Below are 17,596 nucleotides of genomic sequence, written 5' to 3'. Positions count from 1 at the left end.
ACCAAAGATAGAGACACTGCTGACAAGTGTTACAGACATTTTAGGATTCCTTTAGTTCTGATTAATTGTTATTATGAAAGCTTGCTTCATTGTTGGCAAGTAAAATTATACTGCATTTAGTTGCCTACCGTGATCAAATTATGTAACAGGATTTTTAAAAAGAAATGCCGATTGAAACAAGTAATTGTGCAAATCTTTATTATTACAGTAGAATAATGTGATCAAAATAAAAGTTGATGCTGAAAATACATGCTCTGGAAATATTTTAATTTATCATTACGTATCCCCTTTCTTCTACAATATTTGCATATTTTCTAACTCTAATATGACTCCTGATATCAGAATACTTTATTCATAGTATAAACATTTATTGAGTGGAAATTTCTTAGGGATATTGTAGAAGAAATCTACACTTCCTAATCTGAAGAAATTAACTATCGGAGATGTTATTTCCCTGAACTTTGAATGCTAACACTTACTATATGTATTTCACTAAAAGTGATTTTGGCGTCTGTTAAGAGCAGTTGAATATACATGTGATAGTGATTGTCTCCTTATTGTTCCCGATTAGTTTAGAAGCCAACAACCTCCTAGTCGTAGAATTATACTCCATGATCTGAATGTCATTTGCATTTATAACTATTCCATCCATGAATGAATGAGTAAATGAAAGGACCACCCCATGCTACCCAGCAAGTCTGAGTTTTTCACTGGCCACTGGCTAGAGAAAGAAGGTATGGCTGTTAATATGGCATTAAACACATGTCAGACCATCATAGCACCCAATCCTGGCCCACAGAATGGCGTCTTGCATTTTACATTACATTGTTTTTCAATGAGAGAAAAATAAATGTACTGCAGTCATAAAATTTGAGTCCACTGGTAAAGAAAATGCAATCATTTGGACAATGTCTGAGATAAAATTTTCTTTATCATGCACAAAATTCAAAGTGAAAATCAATAATGCAAAGAAAATTGAGGGACAAAATCTGAAATAACTAAGAAAACTTTTCAAGCATCACTGTGCATCTTAGAACCAGTGCTATGCCTGGGACACAATCCATGGGTATTCAGTGTATGTTTATTTAATGAATCAATAAATTATTAATTTACATATAGACATATGAATAGCTTGAACTAGAAGATTCCTATAGTCAAAAATTGATGTAATTAAAAGAAAGAAGTAGGCAATTTCACAGTTACAGTAGGAGATTTTTTACACCCATCCCTCAGCAATTGATAGAGCAACAAGACAAAAATTCAGTAAAGACATAAATGATCTAGAGCTAATTGTTACTTATGGAACATTACACCTAATGTGTATGTAAAAGCACTCAGCATAAGTCCTGGCATAATAATGCTACTTAATTCCATTTCCATAACTGGAAGCCATTACCGAGGGTGTGTGGGTATAGCTACAGGATCTCCTGCCACTTGCGTCATTCTGTCATTGAATGCTGTCCAAAGAGATCAAGCCACATCATTCCATCCACATCATTAAAGGAAATTTAACTTTTATCTCCTTACTATACAACACTACTGAAAGCCAGGAGATTTATGTAAGCACAGCGTGCTATTACTTGATTACATATCTGAAGTTGATGATGGTGACTCCATTCCCGTATAACCTGGGTTTCGATTGTCCCAGTGCAATGATTAAAGAGATGTCAGAAGCCCATCTCCTACAACTCGTAATTTGAGAGTTAGAGTTCATCACACTGGCCTCTCATTTCCCAGATATCGGAAAACAGTTTTGGGATATGAGGAGCCATTATCCTCTTCCATTTTTCTTCCTAACTCCATTGTAAAAACTTAGCGATGATCTTAATCTCTCTGTATCTTAAAGTATCTTCTTTTAAACACGTGTAATAATAACTGTCTCACAAGAATATTGCTATCTAATTAATTCTTGTTTGTCAAAAGCTTTAGGATCTTCAGCTGGAAAGGGGATTGTGGATGCATGCAGTATTATCTTGGAGAGCCCTGCATCTTGCTTCACTGGATGGAACTAGTGTCTGTGTGTAATCAAATTAACCACACTGCTAGAGGCTTACGCTGTAATTAATGAAACCCATGCAGACTGACTGAAGTGATCAGTCTATTATTTTTAGATTGAATAATTAAGCTTGAAGAGCTTCACTGTTTTTTCGAGTAGCTTCTTTTTTCAGGTGACTATTGACATTTTAGCTCTGAATCTTGCCTTATTCTGTCAGTTAGCTTTGTGTCAATTTATTTCATGTCATGCAGATTTCATTATCGTACAAAAAATGTTGAATTTTTATAAATTTGTATTTTAAAGAGTAGAACTAAGGCCTACCTTAAAAAACAAAACAAAACAAACTCAACATAAGGAAGAGGAATGGCACACATTTTACTAAAGGTCTGCTCCACATCAGGTACTATGTGAGCACCTTACATGTGTGGCCTCATTTAATTTTTCCCTGACCACGCAGCAGAGTTGATATAATCTTCATTTTATGTATGAGGTAACAGGCTTGGGAGGTAAAATAATTTATTGCAAGTTACAGGTGAGCAAGTGGCAGGGCTAGTATTTGAACCCAATTCTCTCTGATTCTAAAACTCACAACCTTACCGTAAGTAGCAGAAGCCTGTGCCTACAGAGCATGCAAGAAGGTGTGTTATGTGGGGCCTCGGTGACACATACCTTCAGTGTCTTGTTGTGTCTCTGCAGCTCCCGGCACAGACCCTCCAGTTTGCTTCGTGCAAGGATAGCTTTGCTGTGTTCACCTTGTAACTGGTCCTTTTCTTTTTGGACCTGTGCTTGTTTCTTCTGTAGGAGTTTTAACTTCCTTTGCTCAGAGCGATGCTCATCCAGCTGGATGTGGGGATGCAAATGTGAAAGAAAACGGCAGGGATCTCTGTTGAGTTGATAGAAAAGGACCCAAAGAGGAAACGCCTAAAGACCGCTGTATGGTTGTTTGGAAAATGTTTTGCTATTATCACTGTCTCTCTGGAATCAAAAGAACTTCATAAATGTTAACTTGGCAGTACTTGTAGATATGGTTTTAAGAGCATAACATTTATGGGTTTTTTTTCCTTCATCATTCTTATTATTGATCTCTTTTGCTTTGATCTTCTTGGTGGTCTAGAAACAGTTTTATCTTTCTTGAGTCTAATGAAGTCAGTCAGTATAGAAGCATGTCTCAGAATTCATGATAATGCCTTGCGTTAGGAGGATAGTCAATGGTGTGTCTGCTTGGTTTACATTTAGTTTTCACAATTCTTTCTCAAGACAAGCTTTAGTAACTATTTTTAAAAGGAAAGTGAAAAGCAGCTTCCTAGCAGACGGAAGATGAAGTCTGTGGTTATGAGAAAGGGGGAGCGGAGAATGTACCCCTCGACTACTTAAGGATTGATGATCTGTCACCAAAGTTTCAGAAATAGCCACTGCACAACCCAACAGCACACATGGCAAGTATCCTTAACAAGCCTTGCTCCCTGCCCATCTCCCTCACCCTCTGTACTTATGGTGAATAAACCATGACACTTGTATCTGCTGAGCACAGGTGGGGCCTCTTCTCTCACTTCTCCAGCAGCCACAGCTGAAGTATCAAAATCAGGGGTGGCATGGAAAATGAAACCAATGAACCCCTGGGCTTTCCATCTCGGGATGCTAAAGTTCTGAGGTAGGGCTGCCAGGTAAGGTGTAGGACACCCAGTTAAATTTGAATTTCAAATAAATAGTGAATAAGTTTTTAGTAAAAGTATATCCAAAGTATTGCATGGAAGGTACTTTTACTTAAAAAAAAAATGTTGTTGGTTTACCTGAAATGCAAAGTTAACTGGGCGTTCTGTATTTTTGTCTGGTAAATTTGGCAACACATTTTTACGGAAATCTTGTTGGAATGGGGGGAATTGGGGGTTCAGCCTCCAGAGACTAGCGTAGTAGAAGTGTGGATCCCAGATTGATGATCAGTGTGGCCACGAACAAGCTGGAGCCTTTTTCCAGACCCATCTCCTCTGCTGCACTTAGTTCCCTTAGAACCTGAATGGTGCAAAGGCCAGGAAGGTACTCGTCCTAATAATGACCTTGTTGGCTAATGAAGAGGAAAAGGCCTGGGAGCCTCTGGGTGCTTCTGGACCCCAGGTGCTCCTGGTACCTCGCAGAGCCAGATGCAAATGGATACACACACAGTGTGAGCCCTGATACATGCCTCAGTTACCCTGTCTTGAAAAAGCATTTGTTCTTTCTGAACTAGATGAACAGGACTGTCACACTTTCTTCAGTTTACATCTTATTTTAATCCTTTCCTCCCTCCCTCCCATCAGCCTGAAATGTCCATGATAAACCCTTGCCAGATTAAGCTGGGGCTATTCATACATGATATTCTATCTTCATACTTCAGGACATTTTTTACTTATTAGTGAGAATTAGCATCAGGAAAAACTAAGTCCATATTACTATAAATATCGATTGAAATTGGTATCCTTCTTGAGGTTCAGTTGGAAAACCAATTATATTTTATTATATATTTCTCGTGCTAATCTCATTTTGCACCATAGTTATTAGACAGGGGTGAAACTTCTCATACTTGTGTTCGTACTTTACATGACCTATTGTCCTTTCTTGACATTTATATGTTGTTGTTATTGTTATTGCCGTTTTGGTTCAGACTTTACCTTTGGAAGATTAAACCATTTGTCAGGGTTTTTCAACCTCAGCACTGTTGACATTTGGGGACAGATCGTCCTTTGCTGTGGAGGCTGTCCCCTGCATTGTAGGCTGTTTAGCCGCATCCCCGGCCCCTACCCACCGGATGCCAGTGGCACCCCCAACTGTGACATCCAGAGTCTCTCCAGAGACATTGCCTACTGGCCCGTGGTTGGCACAGCTTCCCTTGTTTGGGGGACACTGCCCTATGTGTGGATTTATCTGAGCACCAGGAGGAGGATACCTTGCATGTGTTTCATAAGTTGGAAGAGAGGATTTGTGCTGTACCTCACTGGCCATTTAAATGGTCCAGTTTTAAGGCAGGATCATACACATCTGAAATATAGCTAGGTCTGTCTTGCTTTGCTCTAAATAGAACCCCTTAACTTGCTGACGATATTTTTTTAGAGTGTGGCTAATTTTGTTCCATACTTCAGATTTATGTGAATGCATATGGGGTTTCTTAATGAATGAAAGCAAACGTATTGCAGCTGGGTCAACTACAGTCAAATGCTGGCCTTGTGATTTAATAATACCCTTAGACATGTGTCTTCTGTACAATTCTAACAGGCATATAAGATTTTTATCTGGAATTTCTCTTGTTCTCTCTTTCTTTTTTACTATTAAGTTAAAAAAGTAAAATTAATGCCAAGTAGTTAGTAACGTTGTAACTACTTTTAAATGGAGGAAATTTGCAAAAAATATTTCTTCCAGGTCATTTCTTAATTTAGTCATGAGGTGTCCTTATTTATTAATGAACTTATCCTTATTTATTAGTAAATACAATAGTTGATGATATTACAGGATTTAGAATCTGTAAGGATGGGTGAGCTAGGGTGACAGTTTGATTCACAGCCTTGAATTTAATGACTTATTCTATGTTAACACTTGTATTTCAGACACTCTCTATATTAATATCTGAATCAGTGAGCAGGGAAAATAGCTTTTAAGTGTCCAAGTAAAAGATTGAAATTCTTCATAATTTTTCCTTTCTGAAAAGGATATGTGATGGGGTTTGGGGGTCAATTTTCTCTTATTCATTTTTTCTAGAATGATATTTTGAGTTTAAAAGTTTATTATAGGGTATGATACAAATGCCAAAGTATAGTAAGACTTGAATTGAGTAGAATTTCTGGAAAAATAACCTCTGTGGGGTTGACTTCTTGGCTAGGAGAGTGAGTGGGCTTGGGGAGTTCCTGGAGACCAGGGTGAACAGCCCTGGCTCATGAAGAAAATCTTGGAAGGACTGCGTAAGTGGTTTTTTCCCAATAATCTGCTGTGGGGCTACAGCACCATAAAGTAGTAGTAGTCTAGAAAGATGCCCGGTTCATCCAAGTATGGAACATGGCACTAGGAACTAAATATGAATGGCCTTGGTATGAGTGAGTAAATTGAAGGGCAAAGGGAAATCAATGTAGTAATTATTGAAAAGAGTAAGGATGGACAGGTGAGGATGGGGCCAGATTTTGGGGAAAAATATTAAATTTGACACCTACCATTTAATGGCACTGAAATTGCTCATGAGTGGTTAACAGCCAATGTTAAACAAGTTGCAATAAAATTGATACACTAATACTTGCTTTATAAATTTCTACCATTCTTCTGGAAAACAATATGGCCATTAAAAAAAGCATTTATACTGCTTGAGTTAGTAATCCCAATTCTGAAACTTTTTCCTAGGATCATAAAAGAGAACGAACAGACCTCATGCATGATGATGTTCACTGCCTGAATGTTTGGTAAAACAAACACTGGAAGGAGTCTAAATGTCCCCAAATTAGAGAACCAGTAGATAAAGTCAATTAATGGAAAATTACATAGCTGTGACAAAATATAATTATGAGGACTACAGAGTACATGGGAAAATGTCTGTCATATGAGCCAAAAAAACAGATACTAAATTATATGCACCTTATGATGGTAGTTATACAAAAGGTATCTCTGAATGTATGGCAGAACTGGAAAGGAAGACAGATAAATCAACGATTGTGTTTTAGATTGTAGGATTAGAGATATTTTTACTTGTATATTCAGCATTTTCCTTATATTATTGTGATGTGGTTTATGTGATTAAAAAATAAAAGTATTGTTGGTAGAGTTAAGCAATCACTAGTCATTCAGGGTTTCAGAATTTCTCTGGGTCTGTTGCATGACAGTTCAGCATAACAGGACGCATTGAGGTACAAGGAAGAAAGGAAAGAATAAATAGGGATCACAGTGCTAAAATTAGAGTAAAAAAAGAAGGAAAACAAGTCACTCACTAAACTCTACTCCATCAATAGGGATAAGGTGCAGCCAGAGACCTGAGGGGTTTGTGGGTCTCAGTTTTGGAGACCTTTAAAAAAAAAAAAAGGAAAAAATTTAAAAAAGAGAATTATGTTCAGGGCCTCAGAGGGGCCCATACAAGTGAGAGGCGCTGACTCTTTAAGCTTCTTTGCTGTAAGGTAAATCTGCCTTCAGGGGCAGTTCAATCTACTGCCTGGAGGAATTGTTTTGTTGTGTGTAGGGGCTTAAGTTTCATTTTCCTGTCACTGCTTCTCCAAAAGAAATAAGAAAGTGGAAAAAAATGAGGGAAAGAAGCAGAAATGAGAGAGAGGTACATTGCCCAGTCTCACTTGAGAGGACACCACATCTCCTCAGTGGGTCTCGTACACCTCAGGGGTGGTGCACGGACCTCAGGTGCTACTCCTTTAGCCAGTTTTTGTGAGGGTTCACTGAAACTAGGGGGGCTGGCTTCACTAAACCCTCCTCTTTCTTACAACTGGCCTATTATAAGAGTACTGGCGAGGAGACCATCCACTTCACAGATTCTCTGAAGTCTGGGAGTGGCTTCCCTTCCTGCCAGTGGTCCTACCTTATAGAGAGGGAGACTGCATGGGAGGACCTATAACTGGAAACAAAACAATCCATGTCAAATGCTTTGCCATCGTGGGGGACAAGGAGAAGAATGTAGATCAAAGAGAATGAATGAATCAATCAATCAATAAAGTCATCAAGAATAAATGAGAATGTGTCACAAACTGAGGGGTGGGATTAACTCAACCCTCTGCCTTCTTGAGGGGACCACCCCCTCAAAAAATCTGTGTACAAGGACCGGATGAAAGTTTGCCTTTATTCTAGTATATTTCTGTTTTATTGCAAAGGCAAAAAGAACTTTTAAGTATTCACAATTTTTAATTATGATTCTTCCATCTCCCAAATTATGCACATAATTGAAGGTGGAGTAGACTCCAACTGTATCCTCTTTCTTCCTTTTGCTGTTATTCCTCAGTTTTCCTGTTTCTTTTTATTTATTTCTTTCTTTTTTTAAAATTCTGCCTTTATGAATCCTGGCTTTGATTTGTCTGAGGTAACCAGCTATAATGATATACCTGAAAAACTAACAGCATCCTTTTCTCAGCTCTAACCAGAACTTGAATCTTTCTGACAAAAAGGGCTAATCCAAGAACTTACCAATTCAGCATACTTCTTGAATAAAAAATCAAGCTTTTCCTCAGGAGTTTGCAACTTGTTCAGATTTTGCATTAGCAGATTGGCTTCTTTGCCTTAAAAGAAAACAAAGACCATAAAGACATTTTAAAAAATAAGTGTTGAACTTGATGTCAAATGATAAGAGTTAGAATCTCAGGTTGTCTGCTTGTTAGCTGCTATCCAACCTTGGCCAAGCCACTTCACTTGTCTGAGCCGCAGATGTAATTTTGTTTTTTTTCCCCTGTATGAAGGAATGATACCTATTTTGCAGAATAAGTGATTAGATGAGAAGTTTGTAAAAATGTGTGGTACAGTGTCAGGCTCATGGTAGATTCTCAATAAATGTCTGCTATAATAAGGGTAGTCCCCAAATTTTCATCCCAAGAATCCATTCTTGTTACTTCCCCCCATGTTCTAAATATTCCAAGGGATTTTGAACATTCTGAAAATACTCAAAAGAATAAAAAACACTGACTTTATGAAAGAATAAATCATCCACTTCCCCATGTTAATTATCTAAGAAAAGAAGCAAACCAGCCTATCCAAGTATCTGACTACTGTGAAACAGCCAGCATTAATACATGGAGCTGTTAAAATTCCAGCCCAAAGCAGAGAAACATGACAGTTTAGTCTGCCCATTTTTTGGTTTTGTTCCTTTAGTACCTCTTTGCTCTTTTGTGGGGGGGGGGGACCAATTCTCTTGTTTCTGTGCATGAGCCTACTCCATGAAGTTTGGGTGGAATGACTCTGATTGTATTTCCTAACAAGTGGGGAATAAAGTCAAAATATAGAGAAAATGGACCCAAGACATGCAGGGCCTTTTTCACAGGCCTTTTTGTGTCTCTCTGGCTGCAGATTTAGCCTCCCTGGGTCTTCCCTTCTCTCACCCAGGCCTTAATCTCTGTTGGCAGTTTTATTTTGTTTCCAGCTGGAGTTTATGCTACATTTAAAAACTCATCTGTTCATGATTATTTGACAGTAAGCCTCAGATTCTTTCTTTTCTTTCCCCATTGTTCTTCCTTTTGTCCTCTTCAGCTCAAACTGCCTGGTTAGCCTTTCTGTGATGCCTGGAAATCTTGTCTTTCAGTGCCCACTGGGCTGAGCATTGTAGGCAGGAGCCAGACCCTGAGGCCTACGTGTATGTACCACTGAATGTATCTTTGCAAACAGTAGGGCCAAGGTGGAGCAGCTTCCCCATCCTCACCCACCTGTGACAGCCACCCTTTCTAATCAGGGTTGGGAGGTCAGACCATACAGTGGAGCCCAAGTTTCCTGATATAAATCTGCTTAAGAATATTAACAACTTTGACAACCTCTCCCCCAAGAACAGCCATGTCTCCTTTGCTGGAATTTTTGCTTTCATCCTGGAGAGGCAGATATATCATGGAATTAGGATTGCCAGATGAAGTACAGGACATGGGACACACTCGTAGTAAAAAATAATGGTTTGTTTATCTGAAATTCAAAGTTCCCTGGGCAGCTTGTATTTTCATTTGCTCAAACTGATAACTCTAACGGCATCAAAGAACTTTAGGTCTAGAAGGAACTTCAAAGAGCACCCAGACAACTGTTAATTTTATAGATTAAGAATCGAAAGCCCAGAGAAGTCCAAAGTTACATAATCGGTACTGGCAGAGCCAAGGCTTGAATCCAAGGTTTGTCTACTTGCTCTAAAGCACTCCACTCCCATGTGGAATTTTGATGCCAGGGAAACCTAGAGAAATTAAAGGAAACTTTTTTTGAAAAAAGTGACCTCATTCCTAACAGCTGGTTTCATCTATATTTGCCCAGTGAATCAGCTCAGATTAGAGACACAGTCTGAGACAGGGGAGAAGGTGGGGGTGAGCGGTGCCCCACCAGCAATCCAATATGGCCTGTGGCATGACACTGCCTTTAAACTGGTAAGCTCTGCGCTCCGCCGCCACCAGGCGTGGCTTTGAGTGATTTCTGTAGCAGCAGGGACAGACTTGTGTTGGTCAGGCCATCCCCTCACCCTTGTCTTCAGTTTGTGCTCACATGATGACTGCTGTCCTGAGTTGGAGGATCATCCATTAAAGGCAAGAGACTGCACTGTTGGTCAGATTTGGCCCAGGACCCCACACAGTGTTTGGCCCATGGCAAGTGTTTAGTAAATCTTGGTAATAATGGAACAAAGCCAACCTGTGCACTAATATCATGTAAGTCAAGTAAACACTGTCCAGAAGACAACTCTGTGATCAGCTAGAGGAAAGACAGGTCTTCCCCTCCCCTGTGACATTTAATGTATGCTTAGCATACCTCTCAGTGTGAGTATCAACATAGAAAACCGTATCGTGTCTTGAGTGAGTCCAGTGGCCCTCTTTTTCTCTCCACATTCAGTATCTTCTCCCCCTTTTGTTTTCTTTAATGATGAGAACAGGTGTTTTTTGTTTTTTTTTAATTGTCACACTCACTGAGGTGTCTTTCTGCTCTCATATTCTCTTATTTTGTATAGAAGTTTAACATTCAGATGCATCAGTCTGCCCTTCAAAAATGATTTCAACAAAAAAATCCAAGAAACTGGAGACAAGCATGTATGGAATACGTAACTTTGTAACATCAGAGAGCTTAATTTGTAAACTTACATTGGTTTCACTGGACTAGAGTGCTGTGTGGGATTATGTTGAGGAGGGGGATAGACAGAGACCCACTCATCTTCTAAGAAAGGCTATAATTTACAATTTTAGGAAATGGGGTCATTTGGTGACAGTGTCTGACACAAGAGGAAAAATCGGCTTTATGTGTTCAAGGTGCTAGCAATTTCTTAGATATAACTGTAAAGAAAACTTTCTTAAAAAGAAAACAACTTTGAGCCTAATAATGAGGAGATTATTCCAGGGAAAACAAAATAAAGCAAAACCTTACAATAAAAAAGAATAATATCAGAAAAAGCAGTAAGAAATAAATACATCCATTCCCAACTTGGGTCAGAAGAAAGTACTCATCATTTTGCCCAAGACAAATTTTTTTTTTCTCTTACTTCACTTACTCCTCTAAACCCTCCTTTCCTTTCAGGATCTGGCCTAAGTTTGAGCTTCTCTATGAATCTACTCATGGACCCTTCAGTCTCTGTGGATTCTCTCTCTCCTAAATTCTTCTGGTTTTCTACCATTTCTTCCAGAAAATTTAGTATTTATATCAAAGCAACAGTTTATTTCCTTCTCAGAGTGAAACTAGAAAAAAAATCAAGCTAAAATCTTATAAAATAGACTACCTGGGAAGGTGACCATTCTAAGGCAGAGTAAGTCAATGGCCGAAAAGATTTTAGAAAATCAATGTCCTAGTCAAGATGCTACTCAGAAGGTAGAACTGAAACTCACCTGTCACTGGAAAGATGAAACCAATTAACTGAACTGTAGCTCAATTAAATGCTCCTCAACCAACATATCAATTATTTTTATATATCTTTGGCCCTGTAATATTAGTGACTTCAGGTCTGCACCTTGCTTTCTTTATGGCTAATCTCACAACCACATCAATTAGTGGAATAATTTTTGGGGGCAGACTTTAAAACTCTCTAGGCTTTAATTTCCCTCTCAGTAAATCAGTGAGTTGACTAGATAGATTCTGAGCTCAGAATGGACCTGTGGATCAGCTTTGTTTTTCTCGTGGGTTTATGCTTCAAACATATGAATTCCTACTCAATCAGTTATCAATCTAAATATCAGAAGGGATATTACATTTTATCATTGTTTTGTGCTTCTTACTACGTGGGACTTGTGCAGCCCATGTAACGTTGACAGAGAAGAGATTAATAAGACACTTGTGAGCTGGAACATGGTGGGGGAAGGAAGGGGGACACTTAGATGTTAAGAGGACATGTCATGGTGCTGTCTAATGTGGAATCTGTTTTTTGTTTTGGTCAATGCCAAGGAGAAAGTGATTCCACCAACTAAAGAGATTTTAAAGTGTTCCCCCAGCTGCTCCAGTGTATAATATGTTAACTGTGGGAGGATATGCAGCCTGTAAAGGAAAAACAAGTCTTGAGTGCTTGGGTTGTAGAGACATTTCCCAAATATTCAGAGGTGTTCTGTGAAAGATGGGTGTTTTTGGTCCAATAAATTTAGGAAATGTTGTAAACTGTGCCCATCACTATTGGAGATTTTTCACTATTGTATATATTAGAGGTCAGAGAATTCTGGCAGTTAGGAAACAAGCTTGGTCTGAAATCTCAAATATCCCAAAGTATATACTTTGGAAAATTTGGGGTTATTGAGTCAGAACATTTCAGTATCTCAAATGTATCAATAAAGCAAATGTTATCTGATAAACATACAATAATTAAAGACTCATCTTTGATCAAATATGTAAGCAAAGACTAGAGATACATCTTCAGGTATGGATTGAATGACATACTAATATTCTATAAAAGCTTCAAATAGTTTCTAAAAGAAGACCACAGCCGGCACTTTATATTTTCTCCAAATGGGTGGAGGAAGAACTTTCTGAAGCATCAGAACCATTGCTTCCGCAATCTGTTTGTGTCAGAGTTACCCAGGGTGCCTTGGCCCCAGTCCACACCTACCAATTCTGAATCTCTCTGCTCAGCAACAGCATTTTTGACAAATTCTGCATTTGATTCCAATGCACAGTAAGTTTGAAATCATTGGTCTAGACCATAGTGTAGTATCATTTAATTGAAAAATAGCCAAGAAACCTGTTAAAACCACTTGCAGATAATTGAAATGATGTTTAAAATATTTAAATTAGCTTAAAAATATTGTTTTGGGCTTCCCTGGTGGCGCAGTGGTTGAGAATCTGCCTGCCAATGCAGGGGTCATGGGTTCGGGCCCTGGTCTGGGAGGATCCCACATGCCGCAGAGCAACTGGGCCTGCGAGCCACAACTACTGAGCCTGCGTGTCTGGAGCCTGTGCTCTGCAACAAGAGAGGCTGCGATAGTGAGAGGCCCGCGCACCGTGATGAAGAGTGGCCCCCGCTCGCCGCAACTAGAGAAAGCCCTCGCACAGAAACGAAGACCCAGCACAGCCAAAAATAATTAATTAATTAAAAAAAATATTGTTTTAACTCATAATATAGCTGAAATAGTACAGTGTTTAGAAGAATATACTGATAGTGTTCAGAGGAACAGCATCAAAGTGTCAGCAGCTTATACACATGTAATTAGAGTGGACCCACCTGGGCACTCTGATCACAAACATTGGTTCTGATAAACATTCAGTTGAACTTTGGTAACTTATTGAAAGTGGCAGAATTAGTTGTGAAATTTTTTCTTTCTCTAAGAATTTTTTTGATTATTTGGTAAGTATGAGGTTAATACAGACTTTGAAATAACTCATGGAAGACAGAATAGAAACCAAAATTGGTCATGTTTAACTTCACCCCTGCTTTCTTCATACCTATCCCCCCATTATAACACATAGGAATTCCTATGTAGAAGTAGTTTCAAAGTGATAAAGCCAAAGAACTTTCCTGGTTAGGAATACTTAAAATCATTTACCTCTGCGATGTGATTTTGTTTTATCTTATGGAAAGTTTAACAATGACTAATGTAAAAGGTTATTTCTGAGATGCCTTGGATAGGGAAGAAAAAATAGCTCTGTAACACAGAGCAACTTTATTCTGTTTCCCAGAGTTCCAAAACACTAAAGTGATTCTAATCTTGCACTTTAGAACTTGGTGTTATCTGGGTTAATCTTTATGCTAAGTAGGTAAAGTAGCTGTCTGAATGTGTCCTTTAGCTCTTCTTGAAAGCGTTGCCAGCAGTGGTTTCACGCGCCAAAGTGAGGTCCTATGACAGCATAGACATACTTTGGGGTTTACACGTAACTTGTCCACTGGAGTCTGACTCCAGTGCCCATGATCTTTTACTATTCCACACTGTCTTCCAGAAACGAGAAAGATGTGACCACTGTCTCAATAGATTCTCCCTCCAGCTTGGGAGGCAGGTATATAAACAAATGATTGCTGCAGAAAATTTCATGGAGAACGACGGAAGGTGATGCTAACTCTACCTGGGCATGTCAGGGAATGTATCACATAGGAGGTGGTGATTGTAGTGAGTGTTTCGGTGAAATTCACCAAGACAAGTAGAGGGACGCTCCTATGTGCAGTAACATGCTCTCACTTATAGCTAAAAAATTAACTCTCTCATCCTTCTTTCACATCCATTTTTGGTGTTACCAATCCTCCATGCTCTCCTAACAATTTCCCTGTGCCTGTTGTAGCACTTATCCTGTATAACAATTAGTGTACATGTTTATTTTTCTCTCCAGACCTAGAGCTCCTTAACCAAAGACTTCTTTATCTTTGTGTACCTCATAAAGACTAGGCATTAGTAAATATTTGCTGAACCAGTGAACTAATGAGAGTAAAATTGTTTTCTGAGATTTTCAACATTCTATAATTAATACATTTCTGAAGAGCTTTGTTAAATTAAAAAATATTTTGTATATGTAGTAATGGAACACACTACTAAGGGGCTGAGGATAAGTACAGTAAGGTACTGGTGATCCTGAAGGAAGCTATTGTGGTAAAATCCAGGTATGAGATGTGGCTCTTAGCAAGATTGGAGGAAGTGCCCCTTTTTAGGAATAATTCAAAGAAAAGTCATACATTAGAACGTAACTACTTGCCTAATCCTTTTAGAATTTTCTTCTCCAGTTTTTGCTCTTTATTGCTGACAGGCTCTTTGGATGTGGGCGGCTCTCCAGAGGCCGGAGATTCTCTCTCCATCTCTTCAGCGGCCTCCTCGCAGGCCCTGTCCTCATTGTCAGGTGGTGCTGTGTTCTCAGGCTGCTCCTTGGCCGTGGTGGGACCCTCTTTCCCTGCCGCGCCGACAGCAGACCCGTACGTGTTAATGATGTCTTCCAGTTGTCGGTTCAGTTCTTCAGAGATATCATGGGCTCCCTGTTCAGGCTGCACACCTGCCTCCTCCTCAGGTGCTAGGAGTGGGGTTGAGGAATCCTGATCATCTTGCTTCTCAAGGCCATTTTGACTGGGCGATACTGAACTGTCCCCCACAGGTGTTGACTGTGGCTCCCCCGACAGCTGTACAGACTGATTGGTCTCCATACTGGGAGTGGTATCTGGTGGTAAGCACAGCCAGCGTTGATGTGGTTAACCCAGTTACAGGTAAATGGTAAGGCTATTCCCACATGGGCACCTACTAATTACAGTTTCTAACATAGAATGAATGTACTTCCACAAACCATCAATATTGCAATTAGTTGAGTAGGAACAGTGAGAAAAATCTTTCCAAATCGAGTCATACCATTAGCATATTTTTGGTTTTGGTCTTTAAATTCCGATAGTATCTCCTATTACTGATGTTAACAGAGTAATTCAAGATACCGTTTTTCATGGTCATATTTGTCATTTTGCTTAGAATAGCCAGTCTGTGTTACCATTCTCTTATATAATTCTATGTAGATTTACAAATACATCGTTATAAATACATAGATGTATACATTTAATGTTTAAATTTAAATTGGTGCATTTTTCCCCAAAGTTAAAACATTGAATACAAGAGCCATTGACCTTACTAAAATCATTCATAATGATAACATTCTAAACTCTATTTTAATCCATATTGATTAGTATGCGTCCATTAATATAAATGAATTATTATATTGGATACAGGAGATACTTGCTTGTCTGGTATTTTCCTTTTCCCAAATGAGCAACATGTAATTATCAATCAGAAAAACACTTTTTATTTTCTGAGGTTCAAACCAGCCTCATTTTTGGAATAAGAGAGAATGAGGAAAGGTATAAATTAACTAACGAACTTGTATGGAAACGTGGTGATGCTCATAATAACAATTCCTTGGGTTTCTGTACCTTTTTGTTCTGATATAAAAACTGACTTTCTTTTAGAAAAAAAAACAGATTACAACTTTCTTGTCTCAGTCAAGGAGCTCTAGGATAACAATACTTTTTAAGAAATAGAAATGTCTAAAAAGCAGGGAGGGAATGAACTAGGGGAATAATCCAGGTATCATACGGGCTCTTTGGAAATAGGGGGTGAGGAATGGGCTGAGGGTTTCTGGCTATCACCATTTCTAGTGTTGCAGTACCTTTGGCTTAGACCTTTAAGTTATGGTGCACTTTATTTGTAAATAATATTTAATGGTGATGCTGCTAATTAGCAGCATACAGTTACGACAGGGTCCTAATAACACACAGGTTTTGCTGTTGTGGTGGCATGAGAGCGAAAACTAAAACATACTGCTCCATGTACTATGCAGCTTCCTCCTCTGGTTCTTAGGGCAGGCAATGTCAAATGCTCGAATGCAAACAAGAACAGAAAATTCAATGTACAGACATTGCCACCTACCTGTGGCCCTCACCATTAACTTTGAAGGAAGTACTTTTTTCTCTCATTTATTTTAATTCACCATCTTTATTATCAAACGATGCAGTAAACAGCTTCGTTGTCTTCATCACTGGAATTCTTTATCCTGACCCCTGCTTGTTGGGCACACACATCTATATATAACTTATGCTTCCCCTGAACTTGGAGAAAGACACATGGCACCTGCTGTCCAGCCAGAAGTTATTTTAAGCTCTTCTAAAAGGAGCCCTGGCCTTTAGCACTTCATCTTTGGAAATCAAGGGAAGAGAATACTTTTTAAATCAAATTGAAAACAGTAAACATTTATTGGTTTAAATCCATATGTGGGTTTTAAAGTGTTAGGAAGCCTCCTGAGGATGAAATAAAATCTAAAGTAAACCAAACTTTAAAGCAATGAATTTAAAACCGATTGTCCATAGGAATTTTAGTGTGGTTAGTCTAAATGCAAGCGTTTTGTTTGTATTTGATTTATTCTTCATTCATCAGAGGCCATAATCATTGATTTTTTTATATTAAGTCCATGGATCTCCTTTAAACTCATGCTCCACATTTACTTTAAAACAGAATAACTGAATTGTTGTAAACCACAGGACAACTCGATTCCTAAAAGTAGCCTCAAAACAAATCCACAAGAGGAAAAAAACAGTCAAAGAACTCTGTTACTTTTAAATTCTCTTTCTATATCAATCAGTTTTACAGCAAGAAATTATTTCTGTTTTATCTTCTATAAACTTCATTGCCCATCTTTTGCCTCCTCTGAGAGAGAAGTTTTCACTTGTCCTGGCAGTCCCAACAGATTACCACACATACATCCCTTCCTGAGCAACACATTTTAATTGTAAATAAAACAATGGAAAGTTCTTCAACAGTTCACTGGCAGTCTCAAAGTTGCAAGTTTTGAACACCACAAACCGCACCCTACATCATCTCACAGGGCTCGGGGGAGTGTTTGTCATACTTACCAGAAGGCAAGGTGCTAAGCAGAGAGAGAAAGGAGAGGCGAGAGGCAGCAAGCTAGTCAAGCAGCAGCAACAGCAGGAGACAGGCGGGGGCTGAGTTCTTACTAGGGAGAGAGAAACCAAACACACACACACACACACACACACACACACACACACAC

The 17,596-nt window shown here is 38.9% G+C and overlaps 1 protein-coding gene across 3 annotated transcripts in view; it reads right to left on the bottom strand.

Annotated features, from left to right (window-relative positions):
* The window catches only part of TXLNB (taxilin beta), a 36,830-nt gene extending 19,321 nt beyond the window's left edge, over positions 1-17,509 (bottom strand). Inside the window, exons 1-4 of one of the 3 annotated variants that reach the window (XM_024739408.1) lie at positions 17,439-17,509; positions 14,756-15,208; positions 8,126-8,217; positions 2,666-2,836 (exon numbers count right to left, since the gene is read on the bottom strand). In XM_024739408.1, coding sequence (XP_024595176.1) covers positions 2,666-2,836; positions 8,126-8,217; positions 14,756-15,194 — 702 coding nt within the window. In that variant the 5' untranslated portion in view covers positions 15,195-15,208; positions 17,439-17,509. The remainder of the gene's footprint in view (positions 1-2,665; positions 2,837-8,125; positions 8,218-14,755; positions 15,209-17,438) is intronic. The other 2 variants (XM_024739409.1, XM_024739410.1) reach the window with 2 other exon arrangements.
* Between the last annotated feature and the right edge of the window lie 87 nt (positions 17,510-17,596).

The sequence above is a fragment of the Neophocaena asiaeorientalis genome, unplaced genomic scaffold, assembly GCF_003031525.2.
Source record: "Neophocaena asiaeorientalis asiaeorientalis breed wild unplaced genomic scaffold, Neophocaena_asiaeorientalis_V1.1 scaffold162, whole genome shotgun sequence".
Classification (NCBI taxonomy): domain Eukaryota; kingdom Metazoa; phylum Chordata; class Mammalia; order Artiodactyla; family Phocoenidae; genus Neophocaena; species Neophocaena asiaeorientalis.
The sequence above is the reverse complement of the archived record's forward strand: the minus strand, read 5'-3'. Positions and strand labels throughout refer to the sequence as shown.